The 21,189-nt window shown below is 37.6% G+C and overlaps 2 protein-coding genes across 3 annotated transcripts; one reads left to right on the top strand and one right to left on the bottom strand.

The window, feature by feature from the left end:
- Positions 1-301: 301 nt before the first annotated feature.
- On the top strand, positions 302-4,501 carry LOC104597421 (zinc finger CCCH domain-containing protein 30-like). 2 transcript variants are annotated; one of them, XM_010258939.3, is made up of 2 exons: positions 302-701; positions 1,641-4,501. In XM_010258939.3, the coding sequence occupies exon 2, from the start codon at positions 1,664-1,666 to the stop codon at positions 3,851-3,853; it is 2,190 nt and encodes a 729-aa protein (XP_010257241.1). In that variant the 5' UTR covers positions 302-701; positions 1,641-1,663; the 3' UTR covers positions 3,854-4,501. The 2 variants fall into 2 exon arrangements, with proteins under 2 accessions (XP_010257241.1, XP_010257240.1); XM_010258938.2 differs by having other exon boundaries at positions 432-869.
- Positions 4,502-8,869: 4,368 nt separating this feature from the next.
- LOC104597422 (protein DETOXIFICATION 42-like) lies at positions 8,870-16,146 on the bottom strand. The gene is made up of 13 exons (XM_088891463.1): positions 16,017-16,146; positions 15,874-15,896; positions 13,371-13,806; positions 12,995-13,188; positions 12,622-12,757; positions 12,408-12,504; positions 12,168-12,268; positions 10,581-10,735; positions 10,312-10,383; positions 10,105-10,221; positions 9,879-9,974; positions 9,651-9,772; positions 8,870-9,300 (listed from the first exon to the last, which is right to left on the bottom strand). Exons 1-13 carry the CDS (start codon positions 16,144-16,146, stop codon positions 9,258-9,260), a joined length of 1,722 nt encoding a protein of 573 aa, XP_088747589.1. The 3' UTR covers positions 8,870-9,257.
- Positions 16,147-21,189: the final 5,043 nt, after the last annotated feature.

The following is a 21,189-nucleotide window of genomic DNA, read 5'->3' as shown; positions in this document are numbered from 1 at the left end:
GGTGCTCCACGCCTTTTCCCCTCGATTTGACTCCACATTTAACCAAAATTGACAATCGCCCTGAAGTCCGCTGGTACCCCCGAGCTACGCTCTGATTCGCGGACTTGACCTGCGATTCTAATCCACCATAATCCACCGTGAAACTTACGCTTCTCCCCCGGCTCACCCGGTCACTCTACTCTCTCTACCTCTCCCAGACAATAGTCACCCTCATCTGTAAACAACCGAAGGCGTCGCTACTTTTCACCGGCTAAACCAGTCTCCACTGGTTTGAATTCTCTCTTTCTCGGATTTAACTGTCATATCGAGTGAATTTGGGGTGAATTTCCATGCGAATTTCGTCGCGCGAGCTCGAGTTAATTTACTCAAATTTATCTGCATTTGAGGGTTTCATTTCATTTTAATTTGAAGACGTTTCGAGAAAGAGCTCTCTCTCTCTCTCTCTCTCTCTCGATCAGAACGGCGAGTTTGTCCAACTGAAAAATGTTGATCGGAGCTCTTTGTTTGGGGTCGTCTTCGCGATTCTCTCGTGGTTGTCGCTTGGTCTTCGAGGTGTCTTTCGTTTCTGGTCTTGGTTTCAGTTTATACTTCTCAGATCGGTGAAGATTTTTGTAGAGCTTGTGTGTTTTTCTGTAGATCTGTGGGCAATGGGGTTCTCTATCGTGTCTTAGCTTGTCTGCGTCTCCAGGTTCTGGAAATCGGTAAGTAGGTTGAACCTGCTGCTGCGTCTGATGACCTGTTTAAGTTGCTATTCGACGCTGTTGCCTGTGTTCTGTGTGTAAAAACCCTATTTTGAGCTGGCTGTTCTCAAGTTAATGGAGAACATTGGTTTTTGTGATTTTAAAGCTTCTAGATGATCCAATATACAGGTAAAACTTCTAATATTTTTAAATGCATTTGTTCAAAACTTTAGCTTCTAAACATTATCTGTTATGAAGAATAATTCGTCACAAAAGAATAGGGAGGTGAGGTTTCTTTTTTATTTCTATTTTCAAAATTACTGTTAAATCTTAATATATTATTTTTAATCTAATTACTATGAGAGATTCGAATAATATAGTGTTTTGTTTGGTTTTTGTTTTGAATCAGTGGTTATTTTTGCAATGATCGTTTCCACCGAGTGTACTAGTTCCATTATTCTGATCTTTTCTAGGGATTATTCGCAAGAGAATGAATGGTTGTATATTTCGTTTTTGGAAACAAAAGAGAAGTTTGAGAAGAATAATAGCGGTTTTCTCTTAGAGTTCAGATTTTTCCTTCATGGTTCCTGAACAGATTCTCTATGATCTTATTTTGCCTACATATTCGCCAGATTCCTCTGTCAATTTCTTTGAAGGGCTCTTTTGTCCTTCATCGAAACTGTCCTTGTAGTCTTATTTATTGGAATCTTTTTCAGCGAATAGTTTCTTTCTTGAACTTGTGATTTTTTCGTCTTAATTTGTTCCTATAAATTGCCCAACTTCGTTTTTGTTTCTTAACCTTTACATAACACAAGGACAAATACTTGTCTATAAGTATCTTTCCGGTGGTCTCCCGGCAATTTTCCGGCAAGATATTCTCCGTCTGTACTTCTCTTTGGTTTTGTAGTTCTGGTGTAGGGTTTTGGTTATAAGGAGGCTTTTGCGGTTTTGTTTTATTAGGTGGATTTCCAGTTAATCGAAGTATGTGCGGTGGACCGGAGCAGTTAAAGTCCACGTCGTCGTCGCCACCTCCATCTTCCGAAGAAAGCAAACCCACCATTAAAAGCATGAATCACCTGACTGTAGAAACCGAAGATTCTTTTTCAAGTTTACTTGAGCTTGCAGCCAACAATGACCTCGAAGGTTTTAAGCGTTCGTTAGAGCGTGATGCCTCTGCTGTTGACGAGATTGGTCTCTGGTATGGCCGCCAGAAGGGTTCCAAACAGATGGTACTTGAGCACAGAACTCCATTAATGGTTGCTGCAACTTATGGTAGTATTGATGTCTTGAAGCTAATCCTTACTCTATCCGAGGCTGATGTAAATCGTTCTTGCGGCCCTGATAAGAGCACTGCCCTCCACTGTGCAGCCTCTGGGGGATCTGTAAACGCCTTAGATGTTGTCAAATTACTTCTGATGTCTGGTGCAGATCCAAATTCAGTGGATGCAAATGGCCGCAGACCTGCTGATGTTATCGTTGTTTCTCCGAAGCTCCCCAACATGAAGATTGCTTTGGAGGAACTTCTCAGTAGCAATGGTTCGAGTATTCCCATGGACGAGGAGAGTCTACGTGTCTCGATAAACACATCTAATTCCAATTCACCCCCTTTGTCATCATCGCCGGACAATGGATCTCCATCATCTCCATCAGATTCAACTTCTTCTCCGACGACAATGAAGTTGAGCGATCTTCCTGCTTCAACCTCAGAGAAGAAAGAGTACCCTATTGATCCATCTCTTCCGGATATCAAGAACAGCATCTATGCAACGGATGAGTTCCGCATGTTCTCTTTCAAGGTCCGACCTTGTTCCCGAGCATATTCTCATGATTGGACCGAGTGTCCGTTTGTTCACCCTGGTGAAAACGCTCGCAGGAGAGACCCTAGGAAGTTTCATTACAGCTGTGTTCCTTGCCCTGATTTCAGAAAAGGGGCATGCAGACGCGGAGATATGTGTGAATATGCACATGGAGTCTTCGAGTGCTGGCTTCACCCGGCGCAGTACAGGACTCGACTCTGCAAGGACGGCACAAATTGCATGAGGCGTGTCTGTTTCTTTGCCCACACAGCTGAGGAGATGCGCCCCCTGTACGTCTCCACGGGCTCTGCTGTTCCTTCTCCTCGCTCAACTGCTTCAGCTGCTACTGCCATGGAGATGGCTGCTGCCATGAGCCTCTTGCCTGGTTCACCCTCTTCAGTTTCTGTTATGTCACCGTCCCCTTTCACACCACCCATGTCTCCGTCTGGTAATGGCATTAACCACTCATCCTTGGCCTGGCCACAGCCCAACGTCCCAACCCTGCTTCTTCCTGGTAGTAGTCTTCAATCTAGTCGCCTGAGATCTTCTCTCAATGCAAGAGACATCCCAGCGGAGGACTTGAACTTGTTGCAGGATTTTGAAGCCCAGCAGCAGCAACTCCTTAATGAACTATCCTGTTATTCGCAGCCACGCCTCGGTACTTCCTCGGTGAACCGATCTGGTCGATCCAAGGCCCTAACTCCTTCCAATCTGGAAGAGCTTTTTACCGCAGAAATATCATCATCTCCTCGGTATTCGGATCAGGCTTCAACTGTTTTCTCCCCGTCTCACAAGTCAGCTGTATTGAACCAGTTCCAGCAACAGCAGAGCATGTTATCGCCGATCAACACAAGCATGTTCTCCCCAAAGAACGTTGACCATCCCCTCTTGCAAGCACCCTTTGGAGTTCCTTCTCCGGGAAGGTCACCTCGGGGTGTGGAGCCTCTCTCTCCAATGAGCTCACGACTATCTGCATTTGCTCAACGTGAGAAGCAGCATCAACTACGCAGCCTTAGCTCTCGAGAGCTTGGATCCGGTGTAAATGGTGTCGTTGGATCTCCCGTGAATTCTTGGACCAAATGGGGTTCACCAAATGGGAAATTGGATTGGGCTGTTCATGGAGACGAACTGGGGCAGTTCAAGAGATCATCTTCCTTCGAATTAGGCACCAATGGAGAGGAGCCCGATTTGTCATGGGTTCAGTCGTTGGTGAAGGAATCACCACCTGAGATCAAAGAGAAGCTAGCTATTCCAACCTCGGCCACAGCTGCATCTTCTTCTGAGGCTTCGAAATCGAACTCTCAGGTTGAAGCCATTGATCACTCTGTTTTGGGAGCTTGGCTGGAACAGATGCAGCTAGATCAGCTTGTAGCTTAGTAAAAATGAAATTTTTACTGAGCCATGTGGTTAGTAAAACAGGAATCGATTTTAGTAAATAATATAATATTTTTTTGGGTTTGTTGGTGGAGAGGTACGAGGTAAGGGTAACAGCGAAGGAGGGGAGGAGGGCACAAGAAAGTAAGAAAAAAAGATTTCAGTAAGAAAATTCATTTTCACCATTTATTACAGGTTATAACAGAAGCCAGAAAGGTGAAAAAAAAAGGCTCTATCTGGGTTAAATATTTCAATGACCCAGCCCAGGTTAGGTAAAACGTTTTTACTCAATATGGTGGAAATTTAGTTCTTTTTTTTCCGTTTTTATTAACCTTTTCTTCTTGAAAAGAGCCTCTTATGTTTCATCAAAAAATGGAACAAAAATGCTTTTTCCTCGTTGTCTTTTTAATTTTTTTAACATTTTCCCTTCATTAATTTATTTATCTTTTGCAAATTAGTATCTTGGGATGAACAGCAAATGTGGTGGTGGGGGTTAATGGGGGGTAATTTTTTTTCCTGTTTTGAGGGCATTCAGTGTAATATTCGAGCAGAAATCAACAATGCCGAGGTGCCCCATTAAAGAAAGAATTGTATGGTCATTCGATTATGTAATATTGAATTGAAGTTTTATTACTATTGTTATTATTTCAATATCTTTATTTTTTCCTTATTCTCTCTCTCTTGATATTGATGGTTTTTCAGTTCTTTTTCATGGATTCTGAAGAATAACGTCTTGGGTTTCTATAGGGGATCCAATTATATTCTGAATTTGATGTTCATAGAAGATTGCCCTTCAAGGTTTATTGGTCACCTTCATGAATGAGTCCATGGGTATCATATTCCATTGGCTACATTAATCGCAACTGTGTTAATGTGGGGGTCGAGTCGGTGGGGACCTCTGTCGTAACTGGGTGTTTCCTTCTTGCGTATACGTGTTTGATTGTTGATTGGTTGGGCAAAAGTTAGGTGTTTTGGTATCTGACAGAGTTAATTCTGGTTTCCAATGTGAGAGTACGAGGTGACTTGTTAACTGCTGATTGCCTGAAACGGCACACTGTTCGGGTCAATTTGTGGTCACCCATGCTTTCTTGTGCCCAAATTCTTGGCCATGTGACTGATCACAACCACTCGTTTTAGGCCTGTTTTTATGAATAGACTGCCTGTGCAAGTTGGGGCAGTCGGAGGTTGGCACATCATCCAAAACGCGTCAAGTCTTTTCTCTTTTGGGTTTCGAAGGGTTTTCGAAGTTAATTCTAGATATAATCTCCCAAAATTTGGATTAGTTCTCCTAATTTAGTTGTATCAATGTTGATGGAGATGGTTACATAGTTTCTATGTATAATGTGTCAAGCCCACAAGTGAAAGAGACTAACCTTAGAATAGGCAAGAATATATATTAAGAGTTAACACCCTTTTAGGTTTGGAAACTATATATTTGATCTAGCATGTTGGATCAATTTATTATTTAGCATTTTGGATGTTGACGTTCCAAAAGGTTTTCTATTTTCTGAATATTAAACCAGCTTACTAGGTGGGTGTCCTGGGTTTTTTATTTTTTAGATCTCTATCCGATGCCCACTGTTGTAATGGGTTGGGTCAGATTGTGCATGCGCATTCACTGTGTTTGTCTTCATTAGTTTGGGTTATTGCCTTTGCCTGGTTAGTGGTATAACCCTATCCCGAATTGAATGGAGGGATGCATTTTATTGATAAGATTGACGCTTGGCTCCTTGATTTCTTAAATGGGGTTATAGATCTGTGATGGATTTTTCATGTTTTTCTTTTCTTTCTGGGTTCTAGTGTCGGTTTACATAATAATTCTTTATTGAGCAATTGTTTGACGAGCTGTGTAGCTTGGTGGGACTGGTCACTTTTCACTGGTGCCTAATCAAACTATCCCATTTATAGGAATCAATACTCAGCTCAAATGGGTTGTTGTCTTTCTTATTAAAAAGAAAAGCATGATTCTTCCTGTCACATCTTTGATATTGCATTTGCATGTTCCATCCCACATTCTCCAACCCGAAACCAACATTTGCTGAATCATGGTCTGAAAGAGCTTCAGAGACCCAATTCCATATTTGAATATGGGGAGGTTGCTTATTTCGATTCAGTGTCGTCCCTGGGAGATGTTGCCCCACTTGGAACTGGATGCCTAACAGCAAAACGTGTGACCTAGATAGTTTTTTTTTTTTTGAAATAATGACCAACATAATTTTTGAATAATTAAAAGAATATTGATTATATTATGAAATCAACGCATAGATGATGGTGATGCTTAAATCATTAGTACTTGAGCCAATTTTGATCATCATCAAATATTTCCCTCAAGTGTTCCTCAATTTAATCCAAACTGTGTCTCTATCAACAACCAGTCTTTAAATTTGTTTTGAGAGAGAGAGATAAGGGATAATCAAGGTTCAAAGTATCAACCTGTATTGGCTCATATTGACCGATATGTATTATGTCGATGGCTTTCTGATATTGCCCCTACAGGGGTCATATCGGGTCAGACCATGGTTCAGAGGGTAGCTGCGACTTAAACTGATCCCTCTGAACTGGTTTTAAAAAAATAAATAAAACATAAAAAAAGCTTCGACACAGGCCGATATACCCTATCGGCGTATCAAAACCTTGAGGGAGAAAATAAGATTATTAACTACAACTAAAATTATCAAAAACCTTAAGGGAGGTTCTTGGAAATTTAGCTTCTTTCTTTCTTGGTGAGTTAGTTTAGACCAACCAATGACCAGAACTTGTGTCCTCTCCATAACCATGAGCACCGTGTCCTAACCCAATAACCTTTTCAGAGCTCAAGTTATTTATTTTTAGGTTTTGGTGGCCAAGTTCATGGATGTTGAATTGGTGGAGGTTAGATTGGAGTTGATGAACATATCTGTTTTCGGGGTTATATTATTTGATTGCAATGGTGTCACTTAATCTTGGCATGGTAGCATTGTTTTACATGCAACCTTCATCATTCTTTACTCTATTTCTCTTGTTTTGCCCTAATTTTTCTTAGGGTACATATTCCTTTTTTGAGTTTTCCTTTTGTTAAATACATATTCCTTTTTTGTGGTTGCACACAGAAATTGGATTTTCATGATATCATCATGTTGCTTGTCACTACCACCATTAGAGTGGTTGTTACATTGCGTGGTCAATCTGGAGAAAGTGAACATAGAACTGCACTGTTTATCTAACAAATGTAATCCCTCTCCAAAAGCTTGTTTGGTTAGTTGAAAAGAAAACAACAAACTAATTTAATACTTGGGATAACATAATTCTGGTGGATGTCCCTGATACTTTGTTTTATTGGGAATGATAAAGCTTTCATGATTTATTTATTTAGGTCTCCTGAGAACTACAGAAGTTAGGTTTACCAAATATGACCTCATTCAAATGGGGGCATGCCCTTATATCTGTATCTCTCTATTAATTGTTAGGTTGGTGTCAGAGGAGAAGAGAAGTGTTTTGTACTTATTTTTAAGCCCATCAAATCATGCAATTGTGTCATCTATAAAAAAAAAATCCTGTAATTGTGAATCCAAATGTAAGATTCCAATCCAATATAGTAACACCTTGAAAAATTAATCATCTAGGATTGGCAACAAAATGAAGAGCCATTGTCCAATGTTGGTCCTGACCTATCCCTTCCCTTGCCAAGGATGGATACCTAACATTGAGTGACTGGATTTGCCACCTACAAGAGGCTACAGCCACACATCCGGAATATGCTTCATACTTGTAATGTCGGTCATTGATGACCCATCCATGCCATGGTTTTCAAAACCAGACTGTACCGGACGGTCAGACTGGAAAAACTGGGAACCGGTTATTTAACCGGTTCTATTTTCTCTCAAAACTGCTTTTTTTTTTCAAAATTATTAATTTTGGTTAGCAAATCACTGAATCGGCCGGTTAGTCATTTGAACCATTCGAACTAGTAACTGGACTCCTGACCAATTCGGTCACTGGTTTGTTTTTAAAAACCATGATCCATACCCTTGCCAAGGATGAATACCTAACATTGGGTTACTGGATTTACTACCCACAAAAGGCTACAGCCATAGAGTATGTTTCATACCTGTATATTGTCATTGATGGGAACTGATTCTGGATGTAGAATTATAGGCTCAGTTTGAAAGGAGTACAAATACAAATACAGAGTGCAAAATCTTATATTTTGTATTATTTTTCATGTATTTGCACTGTTAGATATTTGTATTTGTACTCTTTCCAAACTGACCGATAAAGTCTTGTGGTAGCATATGCAGACTCAACGAATAGGCATTTTTTTGCTCCTCTGAGAACCTTCTCACACTCATCAGCCCGAGATATTGTCATTGCACCAAACAACAGCCCTGTTTTGATGTAATTAAATGGTTTAAATAACATAAAGTGAATTAAATTGGGGTCTGCTACATGAATCCTGTTCATCTATTCTCCTGTGTTCTGTGCCATATATATTATTAAATTCTGAGCTCTCAAATCATTTCTCACTACTTCAGACCAAGTCTTTTTTATCTATCTTGTCTCTTGTTCTTCTAGATCCCTCTCTGCAGGTGACCAAGCAAAAGAGGTGCCCGGAGGCCAGACAATGAGATCCTTTGTTTCATTTCAGCATAGAGGGTCCTTTCTAGCCCAGTTTACTGTCAGGACCGCCATGTGGCTAGGGGTTTCATAGTCCTTAAGGGGTTGTACCGAGCTTGGACCCTCCCTTTCAGTTTTCAGGTCCAGAAAACTTGGACCATCTTCAGCCCTCAAACATCAGCATCCAAGCCCAACTCGACTTTGATCGGGTCCACACGAAGTCCAGAAGGACCAGAACCCTAACATCCACGTACCCGATTCCCAACTCTCAAGGCCAAAATAACAGAAGTTTTGAGAACTATAATGAAGCGGCCAGTTGGTCCGTGTTCAAAAGAGACCGGGGTCCCTTTTCCGGGTCATAGTGAAAAGTGAAATCTGGAGACTAAAACCAGACTCTCTAAGATTTAAACTGCTGGTTGAACTGTGTTTGCTCTTTGCATAATCACTGAACATAGTGGTTAAAATTACGAACGACCAGATGCTACGTGTATAAATTATAGAAAAAAGGACATACAAACATAGGAAAGTATGTAATCTATGACAATATATGCTAAAATGTTTATTTGTATCATATATCAAAACAAACTAAACTGATACAAGCAACACAAGAAGATCTACAATTTCCATATAGGAAAGAATCAAGGAGACTGTGCAATCTTAAAGGGGAAACAATTAGAGGAATTCACATCCGCCCCCCCCCCCCCCCACACACACACAAAGCACCCCAAAAACGTCCCACAGCACATCCCAACCGTGTATTGGGAACATCTCCCAATTAGAGAGGCAATGTATCTCAACCACAGAAAGGCACCAATCAGTTCCTTAGAAAGTGCCAAGGTCCTGTTCCAGTCCCTACCCTGCAAATGTAGTTCAATATATTAAGCTACAACTTAAAATCTTTGGCTTTTGAGTTAACAAAAGCAATATATCCATTGCTTGTCAAGGAATTCCTCACTAAACCTTTCGTTGTTGATATTGGGTTCTTTAAAATTCTGAGTTTAAGCACACTGCTTTGGTTGCTTATTCAATAGACCTTAACCTTGTTCCACCCTGCCAATTAATTATCAGTGTGGTTGTTTGTTCTCTGTAAGGCTCATCTTTGTGGGGGCAGAGTCCAGACCCTTGAATAAGATAAAAATTGATTTATAAAATATTGAAGTTTCCTTCTTTTTTTAGAGAGTTCTTTGTTGTAGACAAGGGAAATTACCTCCAAACTCCAGCAAGAGCTCTCAGAGTCATATAGATGGTTAAAGCAACCCAGATTCCTACAAAACCATTACTAGAAGATAGAACAAACAAGCAAGGGATGCTCATCATAGCCACCACTACCTGAAGAAGAAACAAAAATTCCGAGCAAACATTAGTACACAGACAAGACTGAAAAATGGGCAAAGCAAGCCAACTGGTCTTCATGGTTTTATCCCAACAGACTGACCATGGAGTAAGCACAATATGCAAAATCAGATAATCCAAAGTTGACACCATCAAGAACAAATGCCAATGTATTGATGGGTTGAGTAGCTGCAACAAACTGATGGATAGTGGAAAATATATTTTAGTTCTCGTTTTGTCTTGATCAACTGCACTGTAACAAGATAGACATTGAGTAGTAAATGGTAATCTTCTATTTATTGTTTTTGTTTATACACAGAAGGAGATACCGGGGTGCCTATGATTATCAGGTGAAGAACATTATTGTCCTTTGTAAATAGCCTTGCTGCAAATGGCAAGCCAATTCCAAGACCGACTGCAAGCACCAATCCTAGAACCAAACCCAACTGCCAGAGTAGATCCATTCACGACTTTTGAGTAGTTCTTAGCAGCACAAAATTGTATAAAGTTGTTTAGTCCAAAAATCAATATTGTACCTGCAACACCCTGGACGTAGCAGCTATTGCCTTTCTGTAATCCTTTCTAGCAAATGCACTTGCAAGTATTGACTGAAAGAATATGGATAAGAAAACCACAAGCAGAGAAAAGCAGTGGAGTCCAGCTTAAACTACTTCTGTTTGGTTACTTTTGGGGAAGAACTAAGAAAAGCAGTGGAGTGCAGCTTCAATGTTTATGTGAAACATCTAACCATGAAAATTGCATCTGGTTATAGTAAGAATAACTCAGTTCTTAATTACCAGTGCACAACAGCCAATCCATCAGAAAGAAGAGATGTGGCCAACCAAATCTCATAACAGACCTGGAAAGCGGCCATGGGTGTTGATCCATGGCGTGCAGACAGTGATGCTGCCAGGGTCTGACAGAATGTTACAGCTATTACCCTAGCTAGCAATAGCCCTCCTGAATCCAGATGCATAGTATACATCAAAGATCAATCTAGAGCATTTGAAACGTGTATTGGCAACTAAGAGATATAGGAATATATTACTGTATTCTAAATATGAAACCAAAATAGTCATCTTGCGGCCAGAAACTGTTAACACCAAAATCGATTGAGGTTCATGAAAAGACAGATTGATCTAGCTAGTTACAAAGAAAAATTCAAACATCATCGGGTTTGTGTATAGAATTTGAAGAAAACAATGCCAGAAACCATCTTTAGCCAACATCCATACAGTAATCAATAAAGGTTTTGTCATCTGCATTCCCATTTATTACTGTTAATGCTTCTTTGTTAATGTAGGCATCTGAGTTGCCTAAATGATCTGAACTCGGCAATATAATCAAACTCCAACAATATGGGATCGGTCTGTTTCACCATAACAACTTCAACTCTTGAAATGCATCCAGCTCTCTCAGAGTGCCTAAGTTGGAATCACCAAGTTAAATCTCTCATTGCTTCATATATACAACAGACTTTCTATTTGTAAGCTCATACATCATCTATGCCCAACCTAGACCTCGTGACATACAAGATAATGGATAAACTTATTTCTTGTTATATGGCTTTGCTTCTGGCTTTGAATGCTTCAGCAGATTTTTAACAGTTGACCACTTCAAATGAGTCCAGTTCCTCTAAACCATATCCCTTGCCAGAATACTAACTGTGCACATAGAAGGAAAGGCTTTTGCTGGAGTGGATAAAGGCTAGCTAGAGGATCTTCACATTTCCCTAGAGGCTATGTTGAGTGTTGAAGTGGATGTTTAATTCACTGCTTCCACAGACAAGATACATATTTCGGGTGGATTTGTCACCAGACACTAAAAGGATGTAGAAATTATTTACTTTGGTATCAGTGAAATTCTTGAAGAAATCCAGCAATGGAGCTGGTATGTGAAAGCCTTGTATCGAGGATGCAAGTAGATATTTAAGATTCCATATTCATGCAGTAAGGTGAAAGCAGGATTCTGTGTGACTGCAAATAGTTTAGATGAAGCTTGTTTGAATTGGACTGAGTTGAGTTTCGTACTGCTGCATCTGTTACTAATAAGTACTAACTAGTATTTTGGTAATCCTCCATGAAATTCATATGTGCAACTATATCATGAAGTCCTGAATTTCTATCAGATATTAGCAACTAGTTGTCCATATAGGGAGTTTGTCTGATGCAAATATTAGGTGTTTGTTTAGTAAAAATGTGCATTTATTGGCTTAAGCAGTGGTCCTATATGATTGGAAATTAAGCAGGCTAAATGCAAAGATTAGACACCTTACCATTTTTTCGTGGAACTCCTCTAAATGACATGGAAACATGAAATTTATATTTAGGCATTTTAGTGATGCAAAGACTTTTTTTTTGGTAATCAGTGGTGCAAAGACTAGACACCTTACCATTTTTAAGAAATCTACTAAACTGCAGATCTTTGATACTTGGAGGCAAGAGTTCCACTTTTTGCATTAATCTCCACAACAGTATGACTGAAATTAGATACCTAAAACACCAAGAATTAATTACATGAGACCCCAAGTGGGAGAAATATTAACAACTCAAATAAGTCTTTAACTATAAAGATACAACACCACAGAAACAGAAAATAGTGATAATTCAAATAGCAGTAAGATAAACTTAACTGAGAAATAACATGGGCAATGGCTGCACCACTAACACCCATGTGGAAAACGAACATAAAAACTGGGTCTAAAATGATATTTGAAACATCTCCTGCCACTATATAAAATCACAAAAGAAAAAAAAAAGAAAATGTGGGGTTAGATAGATAGATAAATAGAAGAGAGAGAGAGAGAGAGAGAGAGAGAGAACTATATATACTAAATAACTACTTACCAGTAGCATATAAAGGAGTTTTTGTATCTTTAAATCCTCGAAAGACTCCTTGCATGGCTAAAGAAAGAAGAATAACAGGAGCACCAAGCGACCTCAATGTTAAGTACTGTCTCGCCGGCCTAAGCATAGGGGAATCCTGTTTCACTTTTAAAACAGAGATGTTCTGATGTTGTTATTTTTCATTTAATAATAAACTTAGCGTTGGATGAAGCATGGCAAAAGTAGGAGCTATAATGCCTTCATATCCAAAATCACTAGATCATTAATTCATTACCACTATAATCACCAATTTTCTGAATATATGTCACAGAATGACTAAAAAAAGATGACAGAAAATTCAATGCCCTCTGAGGTTCCAAATGAAGCCACTTACTGAATGGACACCCATGAACTTCAGGAGAGGTTTTGCTGCAAATATGGGAAGCATGGTTTGAAGAAGGCCAAGAACCCCACCAACCACTAAGGCCGTGGATGCCGATGGAATGTTCTTCCTCTTATTCTCACATTTTGACATGCTTGAGTTTCCACTAGTAGTGGATGGTGGGTTGTCCACAGTTCTATCAGAATCTGATGAAGAGTTTAGCAAACTTGTTAATTAACTTTATAACTGATCGAACTATTCAGGTTGCTACATGTAACAACAGATCAACAATTTGAAGTTCATTGAAATGTACAACTCTTAAGAGTCAATACAATCTACTGCCACAATGTATGAATCCTTATAAACAAGAAATAGAAAAAGAACATACCAAACTGAGAATCTTTTCTGTCATTGCTTACGACTAAATCCTTGTCCAAGTTTTCATTTTCTTGTTCTTGAACGTTCACTTGTTTTCCACTAGTATTTTCATAGGTCATTTCACTGTTTATGGTGTGGGTTTCTACGTTATGATCACTTTCTTGTTCCTCGACTCTCACTGTTGTTTCAGTATCTATTGTGCTGCTTTGATAGTTGTTAGCTAAACGCTTTTCCAAGTCTTGACCTTCTTTTTCAACTGTCACTTCTTCCACAGCATCTTCCTCCGCAACAGAGGAAGTTGTGACGCAGACTATTGGAAATACTGTAATCCTTGATACTTGATTAAACAAAGCAATAGAAACCCCCACAGCAGCAATTTGCACTGGACCTGTAACTTTAAAGATCAAAATAGAAACTTCGGATTGGAATCGGAATGGTCTATTAGTCTGTTTGGTTCAGACAGGAATGAGAATGGAAATTGGAATAAGCTGAAAAAGATTTCATTCCCAAGGGAGAGAAAGGGAATGGTCATTCATGGGAGAATGGCATGGGAGTGGGGTCCTGATACCGCCCAACCAAACAGTCATTTCAATTCCGATTCTACGCCACTATTCTTACGAATTAACCAAACGTGCCCTTAGTTTCTGTTAGTAGGGTATACTGTTTTCTGTTCTTTTTAAAACAGCTTTACTAGCAGAATTTGTACTATATACATCCATTATTGGCACAGTTTAATAGTTACCGTTTCAACTGACAAAAGGAAAGATCTATCAAAAAAACTGACAAAGGAAATTGTGTCTAATAGGCCAGCTGCTAGCTTCTGCTACCGTTTAATTATTATTCTTGGCAGTGTCAAGTTTGCACCAATTTTGGTGGTTAAGTTCAAGGTTTTAAACTTAGGCTATTGATGAAGCTTTTACAAATGAGGTAGATTATACAAGAACCCATATTGATCCGACTAGAAATCTTTTAGCAAACTACTAAAAGAAGCATGGTAATACAAAACATTTTTTTCAGGGTAGGGTAGCTTTTACTTATATGCTTTTAGGGCTATAACAAAGACCCCATTAACTTTGGGGTAGTGGCAATTACCCCATTAAATTTCATTTGCAACAAAGACCTTCTTCAACTCTCAGAGATCCTCTCACTTGGCATTCAGTTGGCTAACTTTGAAAAAGATTTTCATGTGATTATTTATTTATTTTTTTTAAATCTCTAAATTACCCTTTTTCCAAAGATTTTTTAATGTTTTTTTTTTCAATTTCCATTTGTTATGATTTTTTAGTGTGTTTTTTTTTTTTAATTTCCATTTGTTACTGGTTTAGTTGATATTAATTACATATTGTGTTTGTTGAAATTGCAAGTTTTCATAAAAGTTTCTTGCTTTTTTTTTGTTGCAATTTTAATTTTATATAAGTTTCTTGAGTGGGTATTTTGGTAAATTAACTTTTTCCCGTTACTCAACTTAACGGAAAGGGGTGTTTGTTGGAAAAAGTTCAGGGCAAATGAAAGTTGAGGTGGGTAATTGCCACTAAGTAGATAGTAGTAATTTACCTTTTTTTTTAAAAAAACTTCATCCAACCCCTACACTTTGTTTAATTCAATAAATTTATTTCTTTAAACTTATTTTTTTAATATACTTTTGTTCATCAAAATGGCTGAAAATTAAAGGTTATAATTAAGTTCATTATTAGTAATTAGGTTGATGATTTTAATAGCTCTTTCTTTATGCCTCTTTTTTTTTTTCTTTGGTAGATAAATAGTTATACGCCTCTTAGAATTACTAAAAGCAAATATTGAAGCAATATTAATCCTTGAACAAAAATAGTAAAACGAAGGATTATACCTTAATTAATGAGAATATTTTTATCCATCTTACTCCTTTAATTGATTCTTTTAGACTTTTTCATGCTAAACAGTTCTCTACCTGATAGTTTATCCATGGTATGTACTGAGTTATGTCAAACTTTCTTATCAAATATATCAAATTTGGATCATTTTATTGTATTGATTTTTGGTGTACCTATTAGAAGATGAGTCCTTGACCAAATTAAGAAGAAAGAAAATAGATAGTGGGTTTGATTTTCTTATTTATTGGAGAGTTGGCAACTTAATTAAAGGGCACCTCATGATTGCTGAGTTTCCCTCGAATGGAGCAAATGATAATGTTTTCCATATCTTTCAGTGGCTTCATGTAGAAACTTAATTTGAGGAGGGTCTCTATGATGAAGAAAGAGATCGAAACAATTCCTTTTGGCTCAAGAATGAAGATGTCTTAGAAGATGGCATAGAAAGCATAGTACGGTTGTGTTTGGAAGTGATGTAAATCAAGATTGATATAAATATTTATGTTGTTTTTTTTTTTGTCGGTGTTTAGAAGGAGTGTAAATCAAGATCAACGTAAAATTCCACTACTCGATGTAAAACTCCATACTTCTAGAAGCTCAATGGTCACTTTTTTATGGTTCAATGTAAAACCTTATCTATCTACTTTTACACTGATGACATTTTACATCGATTCCAAACGCAGCATAAGCTACAAATATTGTACACCAAGGCTAATAAATTAATATGATATCCATTACAATGAATAGAATTTAATATTTAATGTTATATAAGAAATTATTAGAAAGCGAATAATAAGGAGTTAAATTACCTAAGTGGCCAATAACAGCAGTGTCAATAAGGGAAGCAATAGGATCAGCAGCTAAAGCCAGTGCAGCAGGAATTGCAATACGCGCTATCTCCTTTCCAAGATCATCCTTCTTGAATACAAGACTGCCCATGAGATTAACTATATAATTACTACAACTACTCTTATCTTGTAAACGCAATTCTTGGTAATTAAGTGAAGTGATCTCCATTGAATATCTCAGGTTTAAGGGAAAATTCTCAATTAGTGCCTTATATTTTGGGTCTAATGTTACTTTGGTCTTTGAACTTTAAAATACGATAATTCAGTGTCTAAATTTTCAAAAGTGACAATCTAATACTTGCCGTTAATTAGATGTTTACCTACCATTAAGTGATATTTGAAAAAAAACATAAATGCTCTTCAAATGCCATTTAATTTTCTTTATCTACCATCTAACCGTTGACAAAAAATTAACAGTCCAAAATCCTTGCCTGTTCCATTCAAGAAAGTTGGCGTTACGTTTGTGTGGATATTCTGGTGACCCCAACTTTCTTGAATAGAAGAGACAAGGATTTGCGACTGTTAATTTTTTGTCAATGTTTGGATGATTGATAAAGAAAATTAGGTAACACTTAAAAGACATTTGTGTCTTTTTCAAATGTCACTTAACAACTAGTTAACAACAAGCACTAAGTTGTTACGTTTTGAAAAATATCGATCATATTCTCTTATAAAATTAAACCAATAAGTAAATTAAAGTAATACTTGCGTCCTTTAAAAAAATGAAAATAGGCATCCTTGGCCCTGCTTATAGATGGACTTGAATGGGCATCCTCCATATTTAATTCGGTACCTCTAGCTCTTGCTATATATCACTTCATATATGCTCCGTGAAACCGATATGGATCTCTAGGACTAAACGCCAACAAATTGCACAAGCAGCATCGACACTTGTTAGGCTTATTTGTGCCAAATATGCATGATCGATCAAATGCTAAGATTAAGAAAATGCAAACTCGACAGTCATCTGGCCATGAAATTATTACAGATTATCCAAAGAAGAACTTGCGCATCAAAATTAAACAAGAAATCTCTGGAGATACAAGAAGAGGTCATAATTAATGCTACACATGTAGGAAGAAAAACATTAAGCAAACAGAAACAGAAAAAAACATGAAATATATTAATATGCATGCATGTATAATTCAGTAAAGAAGCGAAGAACTGCAAATGAAGCTCATCAATATTTTGGAAACTATGAACGAATTCCAAGACAAGGGTATGGTATGAACTATATAAACTACCTTTTTTTTTTTTCTACAGAAACCAACAAATCTTCTAACTTGATGATGCCACACACTGTACTTAATAAATAACTCATGTGGTATATATAAGCCGAGCTAGCTGCTAGTCTGCAGCTACTTAAGATAAAGGTGACCCATTTCATTTAGACAAATTAATTAAACCAGACAGTTCGACCAGTTGCAGGTAGAAACAACTTGGGAAAACCATGTGTTGATTGTTGAATAAACTCAGTCAACAAATACATACACCAAGAGGAGAGGAATATACTTTCATCCACTGATAGATCTAGTCCCATTATCCATCTTTACTGGTAATGGGTCTCTTTTAAAACATTATATCCATGGATCAGAAGGGGGGGGGGGGGTCTCCTCCACCACAAGACATGAATGGATTGGTGTGAGAATGAGATGGAATTGTAGTTAATATTTATATTAAATTGCAATCTCATTCAAAAGTGGGCGTTTATATATATGTTTATGATCAGGCTCATCAATCTTTTCATCTTTGTGGGTGTTGAGTAGACCCCATGCTCATATGAAGTGAAGGAACATCTCCTCACGTTAACAATTCATTTGTGCAATTAATTCAGAGATTAATTTAATTGATCCAAATTCCAAACTATATATGAATCTCCTTAGTTTCTTGACTATGTGCTCATTGAATCACATCATATATAAACAAGTAGTTAAGTAGTACAGATTGAATTGTCTTCTCCGTATGTGCATGCGACATGCGGCGGAGAGTTATTAAACAAAAAAAAAGCAAATGAGGCAACGATTGTCCTTCTCTTTTATTGGATTGGAACTTTTCGGTTGGGAAATTAGTATAATAGTAATACCATTGGACTGCACACAGATCGCGGCCATGCAATGGATCGGGTTGACCCGATTCCTGATTTCGGTATACCCGCATTTAAAGTGTTTTGATGCTCAGTCTCTCAGACCAGTGCTACAATTGGACCCAAATATGAAAACAGGCTGGCATGTTTGAAGACATTTTTATAAGATCCAACCTGAATGAAAAAAATGGGTCAGACATAACTTCAACCATTCTGCACTCCAGATCGATCCATTTCCCCACCTGATGAAGATCCGCATCCGCTCCAGACCCACCTGTTTCATTCTGAGGTTTGTATATATCTATTTTAGAACAATTTGCTGGATATGGTTAAGCCATGACCTGTCTTCATGAAAGCCACTGAAACTGAAACTCGTCAGATTATTAAAGCATAATCTTTTTGTAGTTTTTGGTTGGTACGTTGCATTAACAAGTGCGCCCTTCTTATATTCTTGAAAAAAGCAAAAGCAATCTCAGTGGCACCTGGCTGGATGTTGTTAATATGAGGGCACCCTCATTAAAAATTTCCTCCTTAGAATCCTGTAAACGCAACTATACTTATTGCTGATACCTTGAGTTGTTTTTAGTTTGTGAGACTACTTCACTCTTCTCTTTTTCACCCTAGCACATAAAATCAGAGGATACAGAGATTCATGTGGTTGAATAATGGATATTGCTGTTTTGATTAATTCAATTGTAGTACAACAAGAGAGCTTTCTTCTTCAGACTTCACTAATTAAGAATATATATATATGCAACTTAATGGAGTCTCGATTAATAATCAGGACGGTTCTGGGTCTTAATACTTGGTTCAGGACTCGTATAGACAGCCCCACCCCTCCCACCCATTAAGTCATATTTGTAGTTTCAAAAATTAAAAACCCGGATTGACTCAGACCCTGTTTGGGAGGGCCAAAGCTTTGGTTGGGCCATTCTGAAAAAGTCAATTAGAGATGCTTGCCATGTAAGGAAGGATCAAAATTTCTTTAGGCTCAATTTGGAAGGAGTATTAGAATACAAAATCTTGTATTTTGTATACGTTTACACTGTACATATTTGTATTTGTATTCCTTCCAAACTGAGTCTTAGGTATTGGATCATATTGGCCGATACGTATTGGTAGGTCATTGATATGCTTATTTTACATTTTTTTAAACAATTGTTTAAATTTTAAATAACCTTATTTCCCACCTCTGATATTTTGAAAAGAAAAAAAAATAAACGTGTTAGGTTCAGAGTACTGATACACCCCCCTCCGGCATATTGGACTGTATGGATATTTTCAACCTTGCATGTAAGTGGCTGAAAACCAAACATCCCCTTTCTACTTTGCAATTGCTTTACTTATTGCTACTGGTTCTCTTAGATGAAAACATAAAATAACTCTTTTTTGACCATAATGCTTGCTTGGACAAAATAATTAAAAGGAAAGAAATAACCAAAATGTTGATGTGTAATAACATAAAATAAAAAAAATAAAAAATTAATAGAAAAAATAAAAGAAAATAAAAAATAAAAATAGAAAATAAAAAATATTTTTTTTTCTATTATTGTCTATTTTACTTCTATTCTTTTATTTCTGTTGTCTTCCTTTATTTTGTTTTAACTTTTGTGTTTTAGTTTTTTCCTATTACCTTTTGTTTTAGAAATAAAATAATACCAGGGGAGGGATTGTCTCTAAAATGGTGATATGAGACCTTTTACAGGTATTTTCAGAATAAAAAAGGGGTTTTTGACTGTTCAGTTCAGTCCATTCCAACAAATTTTAACTCCACCATACAGTTGGGTAGGTATTAGCTCCAACAAATTTTAACTCCACCATACAGTTGGGTAGGTATTAGCTCGGAATTGATGCCAATACATAAGTGAGTATTGGTGTGATAGGTGGAATTATTTAAAATTTTAAATTATTATAGGTCTATAATAGAATTCAAAATTCTGAGAAAAAACCACTCCAAAATAGATATATAAACCTAAGGGTGAAACTTGGGTGGGCACAGTTTGAATTTTTTTTGGTCAAATCTTGAATGAGACAGGCCCTAAGACTCAACTCAAGCCCGAAATAGTGTAAAATACTAACATGGACCAACCCGATTGCACCCTACAAACAACGGAAGGTGCACCTGCATTAATTAAAACAGTTGCAAAATAGTGGGTGGGTGCTTTAATAATACGCAAACTGTAGGATGGGTTTTAGTATTTATAAAAAACTATATAATAGATGTTATTCTTTATAAATAACCCATGATTTAATTGCTCTACTACCCATTGGAGCTAATGGACATGGGACTTTTGCCCCTTTTCGGTATATATATATATATATAAACCCAAACCTGTCCCAAATCCTATAGGGTTTTAATCTAAAATCTCAAATCTCAAAGTTTTGATAAACAGGTCTTATTAAGGCCGGACAGGTTGGATATCCGAAAATTCTCAGGGTTTTAATCTAAAATCCTAAACCCGTCTCAAACCCTTTGATAAAGGGGTCCTATTGGGATCGGACAGATTAGATACCCAAAAATTCCCACGAAATTGCTATCCCTAACTGGGTCTTAAGACGAGCCGATTCAAATTGTCTGAATAAAATTCTATGGGTTTTCACCACGTAAAGGCATGGCAAATCTAGAATTTCATATTAGTCATCTGGGAAGAAGACCCCCTGGATTCCTAATGTACCTTATGCTGTCTAAACTATGGTGGACGAAGATGAACAATAGGTAAAGTCCTATTGAGCTAGATGGGCTGAGCTAAGAAGAGCTGTGGAAGATGAGTTATGCAAGACGAGTTAGAAAATCGATGACTTGCAAGAAGCCGAAGTCAGAGAACTCAAAATAGCTAGAGAAGAACGCTCCAATGCTCAAATCAGTAATCAAGAGAGAGGAGATAGGTTAAGCCAAATTGTTAAGGATGAACTGGTCTTAGCTGAATAAAGTTAAAAGGAGAAAGAGAGCAAGAGGGCTAGAATTTCGAAAGAGTGGAAGAAACAGGATACCTCATATGTCGTACCCTTAAATACTCACTGGAGGGCACCATGGTGTTCCTCACTTTTCAG

This window comes from Nelumbo nucifera, chromosome 7 (assembly GCF_055504915.1).
Source record: "Nelumbo nucifera cultivar China Antique chromosome 7, China Antique-T2T, whole genome shotgun sequence".
Lineage (NCBI taxonomy): Eukaryota > Viridiplantae > Streptophyta > Magnoliopsida > Proteales > Nelumbonaceae > Nelumbo > Nelumbo nucifera.
This window is presented reverse-complemented; position numbering and strand designations above follow the sequence as displayed.